This window comes from Magnolia sinica, chromosome 13 (genome assembly GCF_029962835.1).
Source record: "Magnolia sinica isolate HGM2019 chromosome 13, MsV1, whole genome shotgun sequence".
Lineage (NCBI taxonomy): Eukaryota > Viridiplantae > Streptophyta > Magnoliopsida > Magnoliales > Magnoliaceae > Magnolia > Magnolia sinica.
The window spans coordinates 9690901-9704440 of NC_080585.1; the positions used below are offsets into that span (position 1 = coordinate 9690901).

Below are 13540 nucleotides of genomic sequence, written 5' to 3' on the forward strand. Positions count from 1 at the left end.
AAAAATTACAGTGCGCCTAACATTCATATGCAACATGACCAAACCTTGTTATCACGGTTAGGGTTTTATTGTTGACAATGGGAAAACACCTTTCTATCCTATAGAAGGCAGGGATTCAGTTATAACTTGTATGCTTTATTGTTATTAATTTTTTAAACAGATTTTGACAGATAGCACCCTCCCTGTAACTTGCATGCTTTGTTGTTATTAATTTTTTAAACAGATTTTGACAGATAGCACCCTCCTTCCTTATAACCTGCATGCTTTACCGTTATTGATTTTTTAAACAGTTTTTAACAGATAGCACCCTCCCTTTTAGCCTAAAAACAAATAACACCCTCCGTAATGCGTATTTCCAAATAATCCCTTCTGTTTTTCATTTCTGGTCAAATACTATAATGTGGCTAACATTCATCTGCAACATGACCAAACCTTTTTATAGAAGTTACATTTTTAATGTTGACCACGGGAAATTAAAACACCTTTTAATCCCGTAGTCTAGGGTTAAGAAAAGAGGAGAGCCTAGGGTTTTAGTGATTAAAGAGAGATGTGATACTGTCATTTTCATAGAGATTTTGTTAACCTGATTATGGTTGGATTTTCTGTCCAAAATTAGAAAATGGAAGGTATTATTCAGAAAACCATATGAATGTGCTATTTGTCTTTCTGTTAATAGAGAGGGTGCAATGGACAAAATCTAAAAATAAATCTATACATATTGAATTCTTCCAAATAACCAAAATGGGTCATTGGTACTTGTTACTTATGTTTGTAAAGAGATGGAACTCTTTGACCTCGGAAACTGATTGGGAAAGGGCCTCATTAAAATAGTGGCCCAACGGTAATGTATGTTGTTCATCCATTTAACTATAATATTTTAAAGCATGAAAGTAAAATTAAAAAGATTCAAAGCTCAAGTAGACCACACTATAGGAAATAGTGGTTTATGTAATATCCACTTTTAAAAGTAGTTTTCTGGCTGAGCTCACACATGGCATTTAATGCAGCAGTGCTCTAACATGGTCAATGATGATGTGGACGGATCATGATGTAGGAAAACAAGATTTTCCTACTTCTAGCAAGCAGAGTATCCAGATTCAAATATAAATATCAACTTGATTCAAAACTTTGGGACCCTCAGGAACTTATCAACCATAGATGTTCAATTTCCATCATTTCCTACTGTGTTGACAACTTGAGCTTTGAATTATCCTCATTTTTTTTGGCTCATCCTGAAAATAAGATGGTAGAAAGGCTGAATGGCATGGATAAGTCACATACAACATGATACGGTCCACAGCTTTACCTTCAAGTTTAGAGATGTATAATTTCAAACAAAACCCATCACTATCACATTTGGGAAGGTGTAGGAATTACAATAATTTCATCAGGGAAATTGAAAACCAAACAGACCCAAGCTTAAATATCTAAGCTAGAACCTATTTTAGATGTGTACAGAGATTCCCTCCTTGATGGACATTTAACAATGGGATTTGAAAATTGAATTTTGGAATGCTTGTTAGGATCGGCATGCATTGTGTCCCACAAGCTAACAACAAAATATCAAGTGTGGCCATTTTAAAGAATTTTCTTCCCCGTTATAAAAGCATGCGTGTCCTTGTTACAAACTACTTCCTATTTCAGCCATTCGTTAGTTGGCCACAAGCCACGTGTCTTAAATCTAACCCACATGAGGCTGAATGAGTAAAGCAGGATTTAGAAGATATCAAATGGCATTTTAAGATTAGTGGGAAAACTTGATTGGTTGCACGTTCCAATCGATCAATCTAAACCGTCCATAAAGTTCAGAAATCAATTCATGGGCTGTCAGTAAAAAATCCCACTGATTGGATGATCTAATCCGTCCTTGATTTGGCCTGTTTATCTCTAGCCATCCTTTATTCCAAGCCATGGATTGGGTTGTCACAGCTGCCTAACAAAAGTGATTCTTTAGAAATATAAGCAATTCATGATGGTCCCTAACATATGGATGGATCAAATTGTTGAAATGAACTATTTTTATGTGAATGATTTGGATCGTCCATGTTTAAGGCCATTGATCAATGGTTAATATTTTTCGAAACGGTGTGATGATTTCATGGTAACCGAGGAAAAGTGTGTTGAATCTGGTGAACAGTCTAGATCAATGGATGGGACTGTCTAAATGTCACAGTGCAACTAGGAGCACTATAGCTGGAGCATTTCTCCATGGGTAAGTTTCAATTTCTCCCCACACGTACCAATGTAGCATGCATGTGGGAAATCTATAGCGTCCATCTGGTGGATGCACTTTGAATGAACCATGGCCCAACAATCAAGTGGTCGGTCGGCGGGTCAAGTAGACTCGAACCAGCCCTACGAAAATCATCACTATCATAGTGTTGTACCCATTTGGGGTGGTGGCTCCTGTATGGACACGATGGACGGTTAAAAAACTTGCCCTACGGCTCAAATTCAACGTAAATATGTGGCCAATCTGATGATCGAACGGGCCTGATTTACAATACACAGTACAGATGGTGGGCCCGCATGATGAACGGCTTGTATTCCATCTCAATACACTTGAACGGCACGTGTGTGACTCCGGAAAGTAGAGCCCAGGCCGGGATGGACGCGGATGAACTGTGCACCCGCGCACAGGAAGTTCCTGTAGTCGAACGCTGTGTGGGTTCCACAGAGATGCCGGTGACTAATCCACTCCGTTCATCAGTTTTTCAAGATCACAAAAGGATATATTCTAAGAATTAAACAGATAAAAAATCCTGTGGGCCACACTACATGAAACAGATGGGATTGAACGCCCACCATTGGAAATTTTGTGGGGGGCATAGAAGTTTTGTATCAGGATAATGATATTTCCTACGGTTTATCTGAGTGTTAATAACCCTATGAACGGTTTGGATAGCATATAAACATCATGGTCTGCTCCAGGTAGGTTTCAACGGTGGGCGCTTCCGTTCCCTCCGTTGGTGTGGTGTGGCTCACACAAGTTTTGGACCTACCTGATGTTGGTAGAATCATCCTATTGTGGTATTTAAAAACTGATGGACGGAGTGGATTTAACCCGGAAATCTGTGGGCCCCACACAGCTTCCGACCACAGGAGCTTCCTGTTGCCCCGGGCACAGGCAATCCGCGACCTGGCAGCTGAGAGGTCACGATGCAAAAAAGAAGCACCACCACATGCTCTTTTGTAAATTATTATTTTTTTTTTTAAAAACGGATTGTAAAAGGTACGGTAGTCCACTCTCGTACTGATTTAGGTACCTCTAGAGCTCTACTCGGTACAAACGGTAAGACCACCACGGTATTTCCATGTGTCGTGTACCAAATAGATCTTCTGACATAAAATCATGCTGGTTTACACCCCAAGTGAGCCGTAGATTGCAGAACAAATGAATGGCTAGAAAAAAACAATTTTATCCGTCTATTTTTTTTACTGTGGCCCACCAGAGGAAATGACCTGATCTTTTAAGCAGATGATCAAATCACCATGGCCCACCTGATGGAAATCTTGGATCGACACACATTTGCCTGATTAGCATGATGCTTGCATATGGATGGGCACGGTTATAGACGTATATGAGCTCACAAAAACTTCTAACATTGTACGCCAGCTGGGTCACGGGACCCATCGTTTTCATTAACCTGGGCCGCGAGACCACCTAAAGTAGCATTTTAATGAACTACCAAACCAGACCATGGGATGAAATTCTTTTGGCGGGGAGCGTTAGCTTATATGATACTAAGGCACCGTATGATTCTTGATACTCAGGCACTTAGAAATTGCATGTGTGGCATACGTTAGCTCAATGCAAACTGTACAAAATTACAAAGCACACCGTCACTAAGCCAGAGCTCCAAGATCAGACTGGCTGGACAATCCTAACCTTTGATTGCTCGATGTTTGTTTATTTAAACAAGACCATTAAAGTCTTTCATTTTTAACCGTCCAATAAATGTCCACCAATCCGACGGTCAGACAATCAAATAATCTTTTTTTTTCCTGTTCATCATACATCCAAACTGACCATAAGTAGCAATTTCTGTGTAAGTTTGTAAGTGCCTGCGTATCATCCCCTACACGCTGCCGGAGCATCAACGTTTTCATCTTTTTTCACTGCTCATCAGTAGAGCCAGTACATTGAACCCGTGACAGTCTTTCAACTACGCAGTCCCTCGGTCGCTACTGGTCGGTGCTTTGTGGGCCCCACGATAATGTATGTGTTTTATCTATGCCGTCCATCCACTTTGAAAGATCATTTTAGTGCATTATACCAAAAATTAGCTGGATCCAACTCGGGAGGACCACACCACAGGAAACAGTAGTGATCGAATGCCCACCGTTAAAAAATTTTCCTCGCCTTATAATTGTTTTTTCCCTTCATCCACGTCTATGTAAACTAATCAATAGGTTGGATGACGAATAAACATTACAGTGGCCCCCCGGGAAGTTTTTAATGGTGAGCGTTCAATCACCCTATTTTCCTTTGGTGGGGTCCACCTGAGAGTTGGATCTGCCTCATCTTCGCTATGAATACTAAAATGATCTGTAAAAATGGCTGGACGGCGTAGATAAAACACCTACATCTCGGTTGGGGCCACAGAGCATCGACCAATAGCGCCGTCTAGCAGAGCCAGCACGCAATCCACGTCCGTCGTTCACTCGCAATCTTACAGAAATCTGTCACCTCTTGCGATGGAACCAAAATTGAGTTCGTTTTGCCTCTGTCCTGATTTATAATACAGCGTAGGTAGCTACTACGGGGCCCACATGCCAAGTATTCCAACAATCTGAACCGTCCGTGTTTTGGAATATGTCCTGTGACAGACACACGAAGAATTTTAACTGGAACAGATAATGTGATCAACAATGAAAAGAAAATTTTCAATGGTTGGCATTCAACTCTAAAAATCGAAAGTTAGGATCTTTAATGATGTTTTCTTATAAGATAATAGATTAATTACGATAGTAGAGATAACATGAACAGTTCAGATCATCGGAGTATCTTAGCATGTGGGCCTCAGCGGCTGGCTATACGTTGGATCCTGAGTCGCGATGGAGGCAAAACGAACACCCGAAAATAACATCGAATTAATCTCCACGCACTAGAACACTGTATTCGTTTCTCAGCATAGTGGTGACTGGATCCAGTTCCAGCATACACTTGGCATGTATCTATATTCATCCAGGCCGTCCAAAACGTGTTAAAATTCAATGGATGATATTGGATGATTTTGATAGTGGGTCATTTGTATTTTGGAGTGAGTTAAGGATAATTTTCAAAGTGGTGTAAAACGCACATATTAAGTCTTGTAAAAATATAAAATGACGCCACGCTGTCCTCCGACCGTAGATTGGAATCTTATCTGACACGAGGATTAAAATAAGTAAATCCTGGACGCCACTTTTCGTATTTGACAACACTAACGTGTGTGTTTGCCACGAATTATTGAATGGTTTCAACTCGTCCATCATGCCCATGGCTCGCATGCACTTAAATCTGGACCGTACAAACGATTAGATCATACTTCATGGATCTTAATAACGTTAGACTTATCGACCATCTTATCCATCAATCTCTCCTGTTGAATTTTCGACCACCGGCTTTTTTCAACCGTTCTTCCGGTGAACAAGTAACAGATGTTAATGATAATGAAGTCATTGTTCCACAACGGCCTAGCAATACCAACGGTCAGGATTGACTCGCTGGTGTGGGGCGTCCAATGTATGAGCTGCCTCAATTTAGTAATTGGCGCCCAACGCACTCGGATCCATAACCATGAACCGGAGTCCTGGTTCTGGTAGTAGGTAGGACTACCTAAAATCGCAGTCCTAAAGTCCTTCGCACATGGGCCCTGGTCAGCAACCGGGGTTGCTCATAGTACGGGCTGCGTTGAGTGTGTTGGCTTTTTATCTTACCCGTCCATTCATTGCTAGTTTCTTGGATGGTGGTCCCGCAAACTACGAATTTTAAGATCCTCTTTCATTTTACCCGCGCTTTTTTACCCTTCCCAATTCCAGATTTTCGTTCTCTATCATCCTCACCGTTAAAAAATGAAAAAAACAATAATTAAGAAAAACGTGGACAAATACCTAATTGGATGAGGATCCACGTCGGAGAAAGCTGGCCATAACAGTAATCTGGAATCATATGATGCTCGGCCGGTTTTCACTTTGTAGTATTAGTGGGGCGCATTGTTCGGTGATCCAAGCCGTTGATACTACGGCTCCTGCCATGGATGGTCCACTTACTATTTTTTAAAAAAAAATATGAGGAATCGTGACCATTCCATAGGTGGTAGGCAAGTAGACGGTTAATAGAGAAGATACATCAACGGTTCAAACTCATCCAGCGAAAAAGGGCATTATCAATTAAGGAGAGTTCTTTGGCCATCGACAGTGAAGACCATCATTTGAATGGTTTGGATCTAGGAACGATGGGAACCACGCTCTAGGCAATCTTCCGAAGTGGGGCCCACTTTCCTTCCATAGCCTACTTACTCTTCGTGGCTTTTAAAAGGGGTTGCAAAGCTCCATTTTTCTGCAATCCCAAACCCAACCCACACTCATTCTCTGCTTCTCTTCTCCTTTCAAAAGAGAAAAAGCAAAAAACCAGAAAAAAAAAACAAAAAAAAACCGTATAACAGCTGTTTTATTCTCTCTCTATCTCTCAAAAGAAGGGAAGAAAAAATCTCTTAGCTTTCAGCAGCTGGTCATGGAGTTGAAACTGCTAATGGGCAGCACCAACAGCAGATTCTTGCTATTGGTGTCGAGTATTACCACCTTGCTGTTATTTACATCTCTGCCCTCAGTCACATGCTCTGTTTCATATGACAAAAAGGCTATAATCGTAAATGGGCAGAGGAGGATTCTCATCTCTGGCTCCATCCACTACCCGAGGAGTGTTCCTGAGGTAAAAAGCTGCAATTTTTATGGAAATGTGGATCTTGGGTATCTTTGCCTTTTCCATTTTCAGCTCATTTTTTTAAAATTTTTAATTGGGTTTTGGTGGGTTGTAGATGTGGCCTGATCTTATTCAAAAAGCCAAAGATGGTGGCTTGGATGTTATACAAACCTATGTTTTCTGGAATGGTCATGAACCTTCTCCTGGCAAGGTATGAAATGCATTTTTTTTTTTTTTTGGGTTTTTTTAATTTTATTTATTTAAAATGATTTTTTGGGTTTTTCTTATTTTGTAGTATTACTTTGAGGGAAGGTATGATTTGGTTCGATTCATCAAGCTGATAAAACAAGCAGGCCTCTATGTTCATCTCAGGATTGGGCCCTATGCTTGTGCGGAATGGAATTTTGGGTAATTAGAAAAACCCATTTATTAAGAATCTATTTTTAAAAATCTTTTGAAATGTTATGGATTTGGACTTTAATTTATCTGTTTTTCCTCAGAGGGTTCCCTGTTTGGCTGAAATACGTTCCAGGCATTAGTTTCAGAACAGACAATGAGCCTTTCAAGGTTGGGTTTTTTTTTTTTTAAAAATTTTAATCGTACCTTTTTGGATTATTATTATTATTTTTTAAAATGATGTTGATTTTTTTAATGGGTGAATTGTCATGAAGGCGGCCATGGCCGGATTTACCAAGAAAATTGTGGAGATGATGAAGGCGGAGGAGTTGTTCGAAACACAAGGCGGCCCGATTATTCTGTCTCAGGTGAATGGACTCATTACCTGATTGGTTTTAGCCCTCTTTTTCTCTTTTCCGAATTGGGTTTGTGTCGTTTTACCCGTCCACACACATGAATCGTTGTTGGTTTTCATTTAGGCCGTTTCTTTCTTAATTTCATCGATCGGCTGTTGTATCGAGAAACTGATGGGCCCCTTTCCTCATTTGATCACAGATAGAGAACGAATATGGGCCTGTAGAATGGGAGATTGGTGCTCCTGGTCGGGCATACACGGAGTGGGCCGCGAAAATGGCTGTCGATCTCGGGACTGGCGTCCCATGGATCATGTGCAAGCAAGATGATGCACCTGATCCTATTGTAAGTGCCTCTTCCCTCTAACCCTTTTACTCTTTCCTCTTTTCCTGCAGCCTTTGTTGGTGCTTCCTTTCACTGTGGTTTTAGTAATTGAGGTCCCACTCATATGAGTGTGTCTGGTGTGGCTATGGAGCCCATGTTTGTTATCTCATTTCACATGGCTGGCCCAGTTTTTCACTTTGCGAGTCATCCATACCTGTTTTGTTTTCATCCTGCATTTAGCTTCCTATCCGTTTCAGAACTTTCAACTGTTAGAAACAATCATAGTATTCTGCTGTTGTTCTTCTCCTTATATTGGTTGCATTAGAGTGTTGAGAATCGGAGGCAAAAAAATTGCTGTTTCTTGTGAATTTGTTTTGGAACTGCTGATGAGAATTTGTGCACATATAGGATTTGGTTTCTTCGTATTGGCGTGTCTGTAATTTTCTTTCCTTTCTGTATTTTGCAACAGATAAACACCTGCAATGGTTTCTATTGTGACTACTTCTCACCCAACAAGGATTATAAACCCAAGATGTGGACTGAAGCCTGGACTGGCTGGTAATTGTTTGCTTGTATATACTGAGGTTTGCAAATCGGTTTTGGTGACCAATACGGGTTATCACCACTGTATTAGGCTGTTTTGGGTCAATATGGGCTGATACAGTTGCGTCATACATGGGCAACATTGATTTTGGACGATACATCAAACCATGGTTGCTCCTGAAATCTGCTGAATTCAATACCTGTCAGGGGTCACATTTCTAATTCATTTAGAACCAGGGAGCTATTTTTAGCTCAATAAGGCTTTCACTAGCTGATTATCCTTCCCGTCTTCTCATTTTTTAAATCACATTTGCAGGTTTACAGGATTTGGGGGTCCTGTTCCACACCGGCCAGTTGAAGATATGGCATTCTCTGTTGCAAAGTTTATACAGAAAGGGGGGTCATTTATTAATTACTACATGGTTAGTTTTCAGCTTCAATCCAACTAATGAATATTAATTGTAGATCAATTCAATTCAGAATCAGATTCCTAGCAATGTAACTTGGAACCATAACCAGATTTTATCTTTTCTTGCCCACTTCAGTACCATGGAGGAACCAATTTTGGCCGAACGGCTGGTGGTCCTTTTATTGCCACGAGCTATGACTACGATGCACCAATCGATGAATATGGTATGTTGAATCTTGTGCGTGCATCTGTTGAAATCATTTATCCAACACTTTCCCCATTCAACATGCTGGAAGTAATAGAGAAGGAGCCTACACTTCTCTTTAGATTACATATATGAGAAGAGTAATTTTCTATTCAGAGTCCTAGTTTTTTAAATTACACTTGATAGGAACTCCTGATATAGTCATGTCATGGTTGAATTGTGTAGAAAATATGTTATATGTCTGTTTCGCTGACTTTTGTTTTCTTTCCATTCATAGGGCTAGTAAGGCAACCCAAGTGGGGCCATTTGAAAGATCTGCACAGGGCCATCAAGATGTGCGAATCCGCCTTAGTTTCTGCTGATCCCACAGTGACGTCACTCGGGAATTATCAAGAGGTGGGGCTAAATCCTTTTCATGTCGTTTGCAAACATTCGGGTCTTAGATAGTTTTGGACTGACCCTTAATCTTTGGCCTGCAGTCTCATGTCTTTGAGTCAAAATCAGGAGCTTGCGCTGCATTCCTTGCAAACTATGACTCAAAATATTTCGTGAAAGTGGCATTCCGAGGCATGCACTACAATCTTCCTCCTTGGTCCATCAGCATCCTTCCCGACTGCAAAAACACAGTTTTCAACACTGCAAGGGTGAGGAAGATATTGGTGAATTGTGCACAGCATGTTTTTTTGGTATTGTCAAATGACTCATGCTTATCAAGTCTCTATACAGGTTGCCGTTCAGACATCCCAGATGATAATGACGCCAGTGAATAGTGATGGCTTTTCTTGGGTCACATACAACGAAGAGACTGCCTCCTACAACGATGATTCGATGACGGTGGATGGGCTGTTGGAGCAGATAAATGTTACAAGAGATGTTACAGATTATCTGTGGTACACAACAGAGTGAGTAGCCCACCTCTTTGAGATCTTCACAAACAAAGCAGCTCTCCAGTACTAACTCCTCTCCCTCTTAACTCCAGTGTCACAATAGACCCAGATGAAGGGTTTTTGAAGAAGGGTGAATACCCTGTCCTTTCAGTGTTATCAGCAGGCCACGCTTTGCATGTCTTTATCAATGGTGAATTATCAGGTTGGTTTTCATGGAATAGTTAGCATTTTGAAGTAACCCCTCCATATTGATTTTCAGCCGAGTCCTTCAGTACCATTTGGACACCCTCGAAAGGGACTCTTGAGGCCTAAACGCCATTTTGAGCCAAACCAAAGTTGGTGGTGTGCGTTCGGACGCACTTTGCAAACCCCCGTCTGATCCCTCACTCAACGAAATAGTCGCTAAAAATCCGACTCGACAAAGCCAATCAGATTGGTTTTCGGCAAATCAACTGAAAAAGAAGGCTTGAAAAGCCCATTTGCAGGAAGCCCCTTTTGCGTGCCCTAATGGAGTGCGTTTGGGTAGTGCAAAAAACCAAACCTCAATTAATGGGTATCAGTTCCGCTTTTTGGCCTGAACTGATATTTCTTTCATTTCAAGTGCCACTTGAAATGAACAAAATGTTATGTTGCCAGAAAAGCATCACGGCTGCCCCATCTCACACGGTACTTCCAACAGTACCCTTAGGGCCTGTTTGGATCCTTGTATTGGTCTATCCAAGATTGGCCAAACATGCACTTTAAACTGCATTGGTGTAAAAAATTAGTTTAAAATGCATGTATTGGCCAATCTAGGATTGATCAATACAAGGATCCAAATAGGCCCTTATAAAATTATGCAAACTACAATTCAGCTGAGAATGCATGTTTTCAAGAGCTTTTGCCTTTCTTTTTTTGGCAGGGACTGTTTATGGGAGTTTAGATAATCCAAAACTAACATTTACTGGCAATGTGAATCTGAGAGCTGGCAATAACAAGATCTCAGTTCTAAGCATAGCTGTTGGCCTTCCGGTTAGTTCAATATCCTTGCTGAATGTCCTTAACAGCATCTAGCATTCTAGTTGTTGAGAATTTCTTATAAGACTTGCAATTGCGATTGATTTTTAGAACGTGGGGACACATTTTGAGACATGGAATGCTGGGGTTCTCGGTCCAGTTATGTTGAACGGTCTCAATGAGGGGAGAAGAGATTTGTCATGGCAGAAATGGTCGTACAAGGTTCATGCCGTTCTCATCCTCTTTGGTTGTTTCCATCGACTTCTAAAAGGTTTCACAACCAAGTAATTTTGATTTTCCTGTGCAGGTTGGTTTGAAAGGTGAAGCTTTGCAACTACATTCGCTCAGTGGAAGTTCCTCCGTCGAGTGGGCATCTTTAATCGCCCAAAAGCAGCCCCTAACATGGTACAAGGTATGGAAGGAAAACATCAAACTAGACATTTTCCTTTGTTTCCGGAAAGGAGCTTCTTCCTTCCAAAATTGGCCATCATTACATCAGAATCAAATTGCTTTTTACAGTTCTCAATTCCAAAAAGAGAGACGATATTTTAAACCATAGTTCTAAAACTCACTGACTCCAAACTCGGCCCAGCCAATTCAATTCGATTTCGAGCTGAATTACATGGGAAATTGGTCCTGACATGGACCTTGGTTCTGATTAAGAAGACTTGTCGAGTTGGCCCAAAGACTATTTAAACTCAACACGACTAGGCAGTGATTTGAACCAAGTCACTGGCCTTGTGAATTCACTTTATTCAAAGAAATGAAAGAGGAGCAAATTGGAGCTGATCCTAGAACCTAACGAATCACAAGAATTGAGAGCCTTAACCAGCGTGCCACACATTGCATTGTTTTTTATTTCAGTATTTTATATTACTTATACCCTGTAAAAAGTTTAAAAATGATTACCAATTCATTTATTTTTAATATTAGAACTTTATTAAAATCGAGTCAATTTGGGTGGAGTCTTTGAGTCAACCTGACCCAGATGAAAATCGAGTTGAGTTTTCGAAATATGTTTTAAGCAGGTCTGATATAACATCGTTTCCATTTTCATGCTTTCAGACTATCTTCAGTGCCCCAGCTGGGAACGAGCCCTTGGCTTTAGACATGGGTAGCATGGGAAAAGGTCAAATATGGATAAATGGTCAGAGCATTGGCCGCTATTGGCCTGCTTATAAAGCATACGGTACTTGTGACGAATGTAGTTATAGTGGAACATACACTGAGAAGAAATGCCAAACTAATTGTGGGGAGGCCTCTCAAAGATGGTAAGATGCTGATTACTTTCAGTAATGGTCCCGTAGGGGGTTTATTCCTGAACTTCGATGGAATGACCGACAACTATGTTTTTACAGGTATCATGTCCCACGTTCATGGCTATACCCGACTGGGAATCTACTGGTTTTGTTTGAGGAATGGGGTGGTGATCCGACTGGGATTTCCTTGGTCAAACGGACGGTAGGAAGTGTTTGTGCTGATGTCTCTGAGTGGCAGCCTACTCTGAAGAAATGGCATATCAAGGCCTACGGGAAACCTGAAATGCCACAACGGCCGAAGGCCCATCTGTGGTGTGCCAATGGACAAAAGATTTCATCCATAAAGTTTGCTAGCTTCGGGACTCCAGAAGGAGTATGTGGAAGCTTCCAGGAGGGGAGCTGCCATGCCCACAAATCATACGATGCTTTTGAAAAGGTACATTTAAGTGTTTCATTTCTCTATCCATTCCGATCTTTCTAGAACATAGATAGGCTAACTAATCTTGACATAGTTATGCTACATCCAATATACTAACACCCAAGTTAGAGATTGCATTTTAAAAAAAAAAATCTTCGTCTTTGAGAAATCTAATGTGGGGATTTGTTGCAGAACTGCATTGGGCAGCAATGGTGCTCAGTAACGATATCCCCTGAAGTTTTCGGGGGAGACCCATGTCCCAATGTCATGAAGAAGCTCGCAGTCGAGGCCATCTGCCAGTAATAGGCTGAAATACCCAAATAAGTTAAAAAGACGACGTTGGTATTCTTCTTCAGTATTATATACATACACTCCAATAGTATTGGTTTTCTTAGTAATGGTAAAATATCCAAGATCGAGGCCAATGTTTTCAGCAGATTGGTGAAGTTGCACCAGCACACCCCGCAGACAGAAGCCTATGGATTGGGTGGGATCAGTGACAGGAAGATCTTATGTAAATACGTGAATTATCTGTTTGATAAACACCGCTTGTAAGTAATATGAAGAAGGAAGAATCATGTTTGAGTAAAGCTGACATGGGGCCGCAGATTTCAAGTTCCCGTGCGAATTTCTAGTTTCATAGGAGGGGTTGCAAGCCCTTGGCTTGCAAGGATTGGATTTTCTCATGTAATCAACCCTTTCTGTGCAAGCATTTGTTTCATTGCTTTATTAGATTCGAAGAGTCTAATGATTATGAGGTTCAAGCTTTTGTCATTGATTTATCATTGTAAGATTGAATCGATACAGTTAATAAAGTTGTGCTTGAAAGGTGTTGCAGTTTC

The 13540-nt window shown here is 40.8% G+C and overlaps 1 protein-coding gene across 1 annotated transcript; it reads left to right on the forward strand.

Annotated features, from left to right (window-relative positions):
* The first annotated feature begins 6566 nt into the window (after nucleotides 1-6566).
* On the forward strand, nucleotides 6567-13540 carry LOC131222736 (beta-galactosidase-like). The gene is made up of 19 exons (XM_058217910.1): nucleotides 6567-6916; nucleotides 7023-7118; nucleotides 7203-7315; nucleotides 7408-7474; nucleotides 7579-7671; nucleotides 7859-8002; nucleotides 8451-8539; nucleotides 8841-8946; nucleotides 9070-9157; nucleotides 9416-9534; nucleotides 9618-9782; nucleotides 9865-10040; nucleotides 10118-10227; nucleotides 10927-11036; nucleotides 11133-11243; nucleotides 11329-11433; nucleotides 12087-12292; nucleotides 12380-12716; nucleotides 12891-13540. Exons 1-19 carry the CDS (start codon nucleotides 6719-6721, stop codon nucleotides 12999-13001), a joined length of 2544 nt encoding a protein of 847 aa, XP_058073893.1. The 5' UTR covers nucleotides 6567-6718; the 3' UTR covers nucleotides 13002-13540.

What these genes read in the sequence shown, in the direction of transcription:
- LOC131222736 (XM_058217910.1), top strand. Translation starts at nt 6,719, where the DNA reads ATGGAGTTGAAACTGCTAATGGGCAGCACCAACAGCAGATTCTTGCTA. An exon ending in ACTGAAGCCTGGACTGGCTG is followed by an intron (nt 8,540 to 8,840) that starts GTAATTGTTTGC and finishes TCACATTTGCAG; the next exon opens with GTTTACAGGATTTGGGGGTC. An exon ending in TATCTGTGGTACACAACAGA is followed by an intron (nt 10,041 to 10,117) that starts GTGAGTAGCCCA and finishes TCTTAACTCCAG; the next exon opens with TGTCACAATAGACCCAGATG.